The sequence below is a fragment of the Leptinotarsa decemlineata genome, unplaced genomic scaffold, assembly GCF_025532065.1.
Source record: "Leptinotarsa decemlineata unplaced genomic scaffold, Ldec_3_MD MMD2_P_RNA_scaffold_5, whole genome shotgun sequence".
NCBI classification, from domain to species: Eukaryota; Metazoa; Arthropoda; class Insecta; order Coleoptera; family Chrysomelidae; genus Leptinotarsa; species Leptinotarsa decemlineata.
The window spans coordinates 8,937,077-8,948,589 of NW_027412532.1; the positions used below are offsets into that span (position 1 = coordinate 8,937,077).

An 11,513-nucleotide genomic window follows, 5' to 3' on the forward strand; every position below is an offset into this window, starting at 1 on the left:
TTATTTTTGAGTCAACCTATAACACTCGCTCCTCTCACTTGATCTCGCTTCTAATTCCCTCCTCAACCTTAACTCGGAACTCTTTAATTTTTGAGGGCAAGAAAATTCTCAATCACCTTCCCCTAACCTTGCGTGTCATCAAAAGCGAAGTCAAGTTCAGAAAATCTGTAAAAACGCTCATAGTTGGGAGGGCCTACTATACTCTGGAAGAATACTTTCAGGATTCTTTTTGCTGAATTCTCTCTCTTTGGCGGCTGTCAAATAACGTATGCGTAATTTTTTATATATTTAGAGGTAGTCCTTGTAATTTCATGTACAAAATGTAATTTTTTTTTCGGCAAGTTATTTTATTCATTTATTTGGCACATCGTAGTTTTGTTGTTCAATTTATTTTGCTTAGTGGTGTAAATCTTGTTGTTTATGTATATGTATTTATGTCCGCTTATTGTAAGTGTGAATTTATGTGTATTTATGATCTCCTACCTAACTGTATATTTGTGATGTTATCATTGTGACTTTATGCTTTGTCATGAGAATGGTTATTCTTGGACAATAAAGTATATTTTGATTTGAATTTGACCTGTCCATATGCATATAGATGTCTCTTTCATGTCCATTTTCACGTTATAATATAATGAACGATTCATGAATATCCATTGAAAAGTCCATTCTATGTCCATATGCATAGGGATCAATAATAGACCTGGATATCCAATGGATATCCTGTGTTTGCTACGATATTTTAAAAGGGTCAATTTTTAAAACCTATCAGTTTTCTACCTCTTCACCAATATACAAGAAGTAAAATAGTCATGAAGCAACGATAAAATTTATTAAATGAATGTTTACTTGATTTAATGTTTTGTTATTTGATGTTTTTTGCATGAGTATGTGTTTATTTATACTTCATTAACTATTTCAGCCTTCTGACATCCCAAATACGGATTCGAGTTGGCGAGTACGACTTCTCCAGCGTCCAAGAAACATTGCCTTATACGGAGAGAGGTGTCGCCAAAAAAGTAGTTCACCCTAAGTACAACTACTTCACTTACGAGTACGACCTAGCTCTAGTACGAGTAGATAAACCCTTCGAGTACCAGCCACACATATCCCCGATTTGTCTGCCTGCTTCGGATGATCTACTCATCGGGGAGAATGCCACTGTAACAGGTTGGGGCAGGCTCAGCGAAGGGGGGACGTTGCCTTCAATTCTGCAAGAGGTGAGATTGTTGGTTGTTCATTTTGTAGTTGAAAGACTGATGTAATTGATAATAACGCTGTGCTACTTTCAAGCATATTGAAAATAGACTAGGATAGAACGTTCAAATGACATCGTATTAAATATTCATATAAATTATTCAGAGCATTATTTGAACAAGAAGTTCAAATAACCTCCCTTCATCATTTTACCAAATGAAAATACATGATAAAAATAAATCATTTGTGCCTGTCAGTTCCGGACAAAATGTAATCCACAGAATGAATACACTTCTTTACAAGCATATCTATTTTTGAAAATATTCAAAGTAGGGGTCAGGTTAGGTTAGATCCGAAGTGAGTGGGTCTATTCGACCCTCCACTGCAACCCGCAAGGGATTATTGTAGCTCACACCTATTCACACTCGACCAAATAAACCCAGCTTATTAACGAAGCTGGGGACTCGGTAACATAATTTGGTAACTTATTGAAGAACTGTAGCCCTATTTATAAAATAATGACATATGATATGACATGCCCAAGTTCAGGTGAAAAACCCTTTATCCCCTTGCTTTTCACGTGAACCTACGACTTTGTAGGCAGATAGCCAACGAAAAACAACTAAACCAGCTAATACAGCACAAATTTGGTAAGGATGACCACCAATAGAACGATTTCAAAGTACTTGCTCCTCTCCAGTAATTCAGCTGTCAGCTTTGACGTAGCATCCCTTTTCGCAAATATCCCAGTATCCTAAACTTTGTCCCTTCTCCAAACGAAACATCAAATCCCACACGATACGATTAACCTCATCAGCCACTGCATGCATGTCCAGCACAAATTCTACAAACTAATCAAAGGCGGCCCTATGGATTCTCCTCTCTCTCTCCACTCCTTGCAAACCTTTACATGGAGGACTTCGAAACCAGAGCCATTGACACGTCTCATCTCAAACCCACGTGTTGGCTCCGATACGTGTATGATGTCTTCGTCATATGGCTCCGTGGATACGAAGATCTCATACATTCCTGAACCACATCAACTCCTTACACTCCGACCTGAAGTTCACAATGGAATTTGAGAATAATAACTCCTTCCCTTTCCTCGACATTTTGATCACAAAGTCCAACAACTCTTTCTCACACACGGTCTACCGAAAACCTACCCATACTAACCGCTACCTCAATGCCAAGTCCCATCATCATCCTGCCCTGCTGAATTCGCTCATACATCGTTCTATAAGACTCACTGACAACCACAATAGATACAGGGAACTGTACTACACCAAAGGTTCCAAACAGTGCATCACAAGTGTATAGTCCACGATGATTCATTTACATTGATTCGTGAGCTACTGTGATTTACTAGGTATAATCTGTCCATTATCAAACCATTGACCACTCCACACACCGTGGGGTGAGTGATTATATTGGGTAGAAAAATCAACTCCAATAATCGAAACAACCATCGTGACAGAAGGGCCTGGAGAGAGTCTTTGGACTTCGTTGAGAAAACCTCGATATTTCATCCGTTCTTCATTCTCTTTCTGAACAGTATTCGTCTCGACAGAAGCTGAATCCTTCACGACAAATATCTTCCTGCTCTGATGGTCGAGAATGCATACATGAGGTTTATTAGTCTATATGAGCCTGGGGGTGGGGACTGCAACTGATTCAATATTTTCCGCCCTTCACTAAAACGACTATCCCGTCTCTCATATACAAAGATCCATCCAACGACAGCAAACACAAACCCCACCCCACTAGTTACTGAGGAACAGACCAACGAGACAAAAGCTTTTCTCTCCTACATCCATGGAGTCACTGACAAAGTGAGCCGAATTATGGAGAAACATAACGTAAAGACAGTAATCACAGCCAACAACCAAATCTCCACTATGTTAAGAACACCCAAGGACACGATACCCAATGAAGCAGAGGGCATGAATCAGAGCCTATGAACATGAACTAGCTGTTCGCAAATCAGATCCAGCATCATCTCTTTTCGAACACCACCAGGAAACAGGCCACACAATAAGCTTCGAAAACACCAAGAACATTGCTACGGAGAAAAATCTTCAGGCCAGGATGATTCGGGAAGCAATCGAAATTGAAAAACGCCTAAATGTTTAAATTTGGAAGCCTTCAACAACTTGACATTTGTGTTTTCGTTTCTACGATGAAAATGGATTCTTTCACGAATATGACTGACAGTCATTTATGATGAAAATTAGTTTTCATTCATTTGATTCATTTGCGATTTTTTGCAAACAGCTGGTTTGAATGCAGAGTAAAAATTAAATGTCAGAATTGTTTGCGCCTTGGAGTTATTACAAGCACTACAGAAGTAGAAAATCATGGAATTCTCGAAACAGGTGATATTTCATATTTAAATACTACGACCAAACTTAATACTATTGAGCTGTTTATTGAATTTATACTGGAAACGTCTTCAAATCTATAACCATTTTGAAATATGTTCGAATACCAATGATGTAAATACTAAGGCGATCTATTACACAAGTCGAAAATAAAAAATAGTTTCGAAAGTTTTAGAGTTATTGATGAAAATTATTTTTCGTTTAAGCATGGATACTGCCTGTACTATTGAAGTTACAGAAAAAATGTTGCCATTCATTTTGCAAAGGAATGAAGACGTTACTTCTATGAACTTTTCTTGAAATGACCTCTGACTTTATGCCTCAAACTGTCAACTACGAACTGCCTTATAAAGTACTATTCCCGAGTAGTAAGGACTGGATCCTCTGGGAGAAGGAAATATTAAGAGCAGATAGTTGTTGGTTCACAGATGGATCTAAAACTTCTTCTGGTTCTGGTGCAGGTGTTTTCAGTCGCAGACCCAGGACAGAGATAATAACCTGCCCATAAACCTATGCGACTGTAGTTAAAGCGAAAATTTTAGCTATTGAATTTTGTGAGGAGAAATTGGAAGAATCCAACCTCATACACAAGTCAATAAAAATTTTCTCGGACAGTCGAGCGGCGTTGAAAACAAATTGTCAAAAAAAACTCTCCTCGATAGGAGGATTCCTGGCCATACTAGCCTAGAAGATGAGGCTGCTGACTCTCTTGCAAAGGAGGGTGCTGTCATTGGTATCGCTTTAGGTTTTCTCAAAAAAAGACTGAACACCTAGATGGCAAGAAGATTTATGGACGTCTGACAGAATCCTCCAGGATAAGCTCACTCCAAGGTCTTCATTCACCGTTCGAAGCTTGATACTAAATAGTTGTTGGACTACAGTAGGAATAAACTGCGATGTCTAACAGGTCACTGTCATTTGAATCATCATATGAAGAGATTAGGAGGACTGTCGGAAGACAGTGTGTGTCTCTGTTTGGAAAATGGTGAAACAGCTGAGCTTGACCCTTGAGAGTTTCGGTAGAGGGTCGAGTAGATCCACTGACTTTAGACTCAACCTAGCCTAGCCAAATCTATGAACTTCTTTGTCACTAGGAGTTTTAAGAAGAAAAAAATTGAAAATTGCTGAAAAGACAGTTTTTCCATTTTCGTTTATAAAATAATCTAATGAGATTCTATAAGTGGTTGAAATTTCAAGTTTTTATCCATGGTGATAAGCGATTTGTTCACAAATGTAATTAGAAACAGACAGAAAAAACAATTTTTCGACTCTGTATGATTTCTCCCAAGCAACTATTTCAGGAGATAGATATCTCCTGAAATAAAGAAGTAGGGGGCCGTTTTGAGGATCGTGCTATTCCAGGCCTGAAGGTCGTGGTGTAAAAATGCGAAATTTATTATCTAATAAGTTTCTTGGCATCCATGAAATGACCTTGACCGATGATGCAGGTATTTTGAAGTAAAGAGACATGTGTGGTAATGTTATTTTCCTTTATGGAGACCCATCTATGGAATCGCAAGAATACTATGAGTATCAAAGGAAGCCATCGACGGAAATCCCCTCTTGTCTTTGTCTGCAATATGCATTGCTGAAAGGAAAGTAACTGATCTTTGAAACGAAAAATATTGAATTAATAATCTGACAAATGAAAATCCATCATACTGATTGCAGTTTTAACTTCGTATCATATTCTTATCAATACTTTGGAAAATGTTTATCCTTCACATAATTCTATAGAAAACATATTTCAATCTGAGTGATCAAATGAATCACTCACCTTATCAAAATAACTGTTTTGAAAATTCAGGACATAATCTGGAAACTATATTTGACTTCCTATTTTGAGGACGACGTTTTCCACTGAGGTCTCCAACGCCAGTCAAAACGAAAATCCCGTTGACTATTCATCCAACAACTTGTTTGACTGACAATGAATATAAACAATATATATAATTGTGAAAAGAAATAAAGAAACAGAATCATAACTTTTTCAATACTTATTTATTCATGAAATTGATGTAAGTGCATTCTTACAGAGTTTTTTCTAATTAATACTGCAGGACAATTAAGCGAATGAAGATATTTTGGTTATATCCCAACAAAGTATAAAGAAATTCCGTATTTTCTTTCACAATTTGTTGAAGATAGAATACCAGGTTCAATAACTATGAGTTTCTCTTTTCATCATTTCTGATTTTGTTTTCGTTGAATTTTCAGGTTCAAGTTCCTATAGTTAGCAACGACCGCTGTAAAAGTATGTTTCTGAGAGCCGGAAGACACGAGTCCATTCCAGATATCTTCCTGTGTGCCGGACACGACGGCGGAGGTCAGGATTCCTGTCAAGGGGATTCCGGAGGACCCTTACAAGTGAGTTCAAACATAACTTGCCTTCAACAAAAATTCCTTCTTGGTTTAACTCAGCTGGAATTTCAGTCATTGGAGAATAAACCTGCCTCTTACAGTAATCGAAGAACAAAATCATGGAAAGAATAATTTCTATACATAGATCGGTAATGAAAAGAAAACACCTTATTTCTCATATGAAAACGTTCACACCCATCAGTTCTCATTTTTGGGAAAAATCATTCTCACCAATTTTCCCAATCCTCCACATATCAGGGTGTGTACCAAACCTTGAAACTTGAACAGGATTGAGGGTCAAGCTATACATGGTTAGAAAGATCATCCATTTTTTCTTGAACTTGATACAGTAAATATCGTTACATTAAGAATAACTTCACATTAAAAAAGTCATGCAACTGGTTTTGTTTTGCCAGGAATTATCTAATTTGTTCAATAATAATAATTAATTGTTTGAATTCAAACAATAGTTATTTTTTTAAGGACAAAACACAAGTTATGAATAGATAAATTCAGTTTTTGTATCCTATGTCACACTCCATCGATAAATGTCTTTATGCCTATGTCGGCTCATAATTGTGCTCACAATAATTTATTCAACTGCAAAACAAGTATTGATAATTGAACTCCGTCAAGAGAACGGTAGATGCGGTAATATGACAGCACAGTTGTTCAAAGGCTAGAATTTGAATCATCAGTTAACCGAAAAAAGTAAAAAAGTTGTCTCTTGTATGAGTTAAATGAAGATGACTTTGACAGGTTCTTCCACAGTTGACTGTTCTTTTTTTTGACTGGAAATGTTGATGGTCATGATGATAGTGGTCTGATGACAACCACAAATAGTTAATGATGTTAACGAAAAAACATCTTGAAAAGCTACGTTCGACCTGAAACTTTATGGTGACTGTGTTGTGGGTCTATTTCATAAGGAAATCTTGGAGGAAAAAATTTAACTGAAACTTTTTTAAGACGACGTCAATTTTTCATTGACAGATATGTTCGAATATCTAAAATTGAAACGTACAGAGTGACCCAAATTGGATACTATTGAAGGGAAACTCCTATTTTCAAACTAAATACCGTAATTTGGGGTAAATTGAGACACGTTTTAACTTTGAAGTGAAGTTCACGACATACCTAGAATAACTGAATGTTGAAAAACTATTTGAAAACATTAGTCATATAGGTAACTATCATATGTTAGTAGAATATTCAATTTTATATTGTCATAAGTACTTTTTTTAATTTTTCAAGCTTGTCTCAAGTTACCCACCAGAATAGGGTAACTTTAGACAGCTATATAAAATCAATGAACAGCTCAAATTATGCATTGTTGTGGTAACTTGGGACAATGGAAATATAAATAGACAGTGTTATGTTAACGTAAGAGACAATGAAAATATTTTTGGGGTCAATAAAAACACAAAGAACTTAAAAAATGTATTTGATAATGACTGATTATAGTAATTTAGCTTAACTGAAAAGGTTTCATTTCTGGTATTGAAAAAATACCTCGTTTATTCAGCGCTTTAGGTGGTTTAATGCCACCTACAATATCCTGCCAGCAATAATAGAGCTCATCCTTATGTTCAGGCCATTTCCAGTTTTCTCGTATTGTTTTAGTCGAGGAAATGTATCTTTTGGAATAGTTTAACGATTTTTTGCTTTCCATGAAGATAAAAAGTTTCACGCCACTTGATTTTAAGTGGACGGAAAAATGCTACATCCAACGGCTGAGTGAGTCCAGTTCTGTTTGGAGGAAGTAGAATGAAGAGGATGTTGTTTTTTTACATTCTTCTATTATATATGGGGATATATGACTCGCTAAATTATCCCCAATCATAATTTTCTTCTCCTCTTTATCTTGCTTCAAGAAATAGGGCAAGGCATTTTTCGAAACCAGTCTTCGAAAATCTCCAAAGTAAACTATCCACTCTTACTCCTATTATAAACTATACCCTTGAGATCATGTTCGATCCAGGTATTATAAAGATTCTCAGCTTTATATGTTACATATGGGGGGAGAAGTGTCCCGTCCCCGGCAGCAGCAAACATAACAGAAGTGCTCGACTTTGAGGAGTCAATAATCTTTTCAGGATGTCGGCACCCTCTTCTAACAACAACCTTTTTACGGCCTGGGTCGTCTGTAATATTTGTTTCGTCATAATTAATGACAGAATGAGGAAGAACTCCCTCAAGTGAATGGTTCAACTCATCAGATTTATGATTTACAGATTTATGGCGTCATGGTCGACTTTTGCTCGAGCTCTCTTTATGTTCTGGCACATTTTATTACTTAATGTGTTCTGGTGACGCTTCAAGAAAGACATACTGATATTGCAGCCATGAGACTTCCACAAGGGCTAACGAGAAGAGAACAAGTCATAATAACACGACTCAGGATAGGACATACGAACTTATCATTCTCTTATATACTGAGAAGAAAAAGACAACCATCCTGCGAAAATTGCCAAACTTTGATCATGGTTAAACACCTTCTCTCAGAATGCCACCATTATGAAGCTGATCGACAATGATATAACTTACCGGATAATATCAGAACTTGCCTCAGTACCAAAGCTATAAGAAATGTTTTGAGCTTTCTGAAAGCAACAGACCTTTTTAACAAAATATAAACAGATATCGTATACAACAAAATAGCTAATGACCTCAGCAGTCGATGCCAGAATAATAATTAAAAAAAATATATATATTAGGAAAAAACTTCGAAATGAAATAACAGGGAAATAAAATACAAGTAAAAATAGAACAGTTGAACAAAAAATAATAAAATAAATTGTTTAGAGATTTCAAGCCAAGTTATTTCACGACGTTTCGATTGTTAGTATCCCTAATCGTCTTCGGGTGATGATACGATATCAAATAATATCAGACAATGGAAGTCCGAACTAATAAAATCCATTTGAAGCATTCTCAGTCACCTTCAAACATTTCATTGTTTGTTCTTCATCAGTATTATTATTATTGTTGAAGTTTCATTTATTAGTAATAAAAAAGTATAGATTGTTATCAGTGTTGATGAAACTATGCGTTTTAATTACTACTGTGAAAAGCTTTCTCAACATTTGATAGCACCACTGAACAATTTTTTTCTGTTTCATCGTCGTCTCGTCCAAAGCCCACTTCATCAATGTGTGCGTTTCAAAAAATCCCTAAAGCTATTTATTTCAAAGATGTCTAGCAAAATATCCAGTTTGCTACATTTTTTGGAAAGGTAATTTTGAGCTCTTTTGAAATATGAATTGAATTCTAAGTAAAAAGGGGCTTTGGGAATGTTTTCATAGAAATAAGGAATTTTCGACAGGAAAAAAGTTACAGGAACTTTTTTACTCAGAAACGATGATGAATATTGATATGAGGTTTTCACCATTGAATTTGCCATAAAATTTGACCTTCAGACACACCCATCTAGTTTGAAAAAAGGAGTTTACCTTTCAAATTATTCATTTTGGCCCACTCTGTACCTCAGAGATGGATCGTTCAAAGAGGACTACTGCAATAACCCGAAAAGTAATCACATTCAAACCCCTATCAATTTATGGCAGTTGAACGAACCATTTCCAATATTTGTTGGAGTAAAAATCAGTTCCACCTCACATGACAAAAGTTACTGTTGTTTTCTATAGTTTTCGTTTTGCCTCCCAATCAAATCCTGCTTGAGAAATTTATTGTATAACGAAACATACCCGTGTTTTGATTGTTTGTTAACCTTTCGTAGTGAACATTCAAAATGAATTGTATCAGTAAGTGGTAAGTTTTTAGTCAAAAAGATTCTAAGTAGTGAAAAAAAAGTTGTTTTTGTCGCTGTTCATTTTGGTGATACAACTTTTATGCTTTACCTTTTTTCACTACCCTATTTCTGATTTTTTTCAAGGAAAAGACACAAGCACTACAGGAAAATTCTTAAGGCGCTCTAAGAGCGGTGCCTGTGTGTAGTGATTCACATTGGATTTGAATCGCTAAAATACTACAAATCATGAAATAAATAGTAACTTCATTGCTAGATATTAAAATCCATAGGTTAAGCCGAATTTATTTTTCCAGGTGAAGGGCAGAGACGGGCGGTACTTCCTTGCAGGAATCATTTCCTGGGGGATCGGCTGTGCGGAAGCGAATCTACCAGGAGTTTGTACCAGAATTTCGAAGTTTGTTCCATGGATCCTGAAAAATGTAACTTGATATTCAATCGTCCAGTTTCGAAGCTAAGAAATATTCAAATTTTGTGAAAGTCATGTGAGAAAACTTTCGAGAAGCTTTCATATTCTTTCATCGCACCAAATGACTGGTGCGAATCTATCATTCCATTAGATAACATTCCGTTCAGTCAATTACAATTTCTAAAAATGAATAATTCAAGATGAACTCAGTAGTCAAAATATATGGAGGGCTTCTTCAGAGGCTTGAGATCATACAGTCATCGAATATAAACTCAGGATGTATAAATCTCTAAAGAAGCTAACCACTCACGCTGGCGAAACGTCAGGAAGGAATTCCATAAATGGATGACCTTCAAAGCAAAAAAATAGTGACACATATATGAAAATTCGAAATCATATCGTGAGATTTGATTTCCTGAAACTACGTAATTCAGCAAATTAGCATAATTTTTTCAATCAGACATTGAATATAGCACTTTTTTGTAAAAAATGTATATTTTGTAATATGTGAACATATAATACTGACTTATATAATATGTAACTGAAAAAAATGGTACACCATTTTGACTAGGTAATGTTAATATGTTTAGCAATAAATAGAAAATAATATGTTTGTATGTGATATTTAATTTATTTGTATTATATACAGTTGAATAAATAGTACATGTTGTGAATTTTTCATTCGTAATACGTTTCATCACATTGTCTTGATGACAGTGTAACAAATCATACCATGATGGATCAACTGCATATCCTTTCTATTTTCGTGTGACTGATTTTCTCAACCTAAACATCAGAACTTTCATGTGTCTCATTTCCATATTAATGAAAATAGTTTAATACAAATCTGTAATAATTTTTTCAACCCCAAACAATCAGCGAAGCGAATAATTTCTTCCGGTCCATTAGAAACTAGTTCAACTGATTTAAAACAAATATTTTCAATCAAACCCTATTTTGGAGAGGGTTTCAAAATCTTCATTATAAACATTTCAAACTTGTCAACCTTGTGAGGTTGAAGTTGAAGCTGGACAGAAACTTAATTCACTAAGATTGTTTCCATTCCTCAAGCGGGAAATCAGAACCGTATATATCTGATGATTCCTCGTAGAATATGATCACATATCGACCAGCGGACTACTTGCATGTTTCGTCCAAATGCCAATAAAACCTTGCTATCTTCTTCAAATAGAATTCTTATTAGAAGTTCAATAGATTTTACGTCACATCTAAATGCATTGTTTATATATACTTACTACTAGTTGTTGGTCGCGGTTTGGCCCGCGTAGAATTTGGTTTGTCATATTGAGTTTCGTTACGGACCATTTCAAACAAATAGTTACAATTTTTTTCAATTAACACAAAACTTAAGGTTTCCAACTTCAGAACTGATGAA

General features: G+C 35.6%; 1 protein-coding gene across 2 annotated transcripts in view; it reads left to right on the plus strand.

Annotated features, from left to right (window-relative positions):
- Nucleotides 1-10,780, plus strand: part of Sb (serine proteinase stubble) — a 192,368-nt gene extending 181,588 nt beyond the window's left edge. For both annotated transcript variants that reach the window (XM_074169485.1, XM_074169484.1), the window contains 3 exons: nt 923-1,220; nt 5,796-5,945; nt 10,005-10,780. In XM_074169485.1, the coding sequence (XP_074025586.1) occupies nt 923-1,220; nt 5,796-5,945; nt 10,005-10,139 (583 nt within the window). In that variant the 3' untranslated portion in view covers nt 10,140-10,780. The remainder of the gene's footprint in view (nt 1-922; nt 1,221-5,795; nt 5,946-10,004) is intronic.
- Nucleotides 10,781-11,513: the final 733 nt, after the last annotated feature.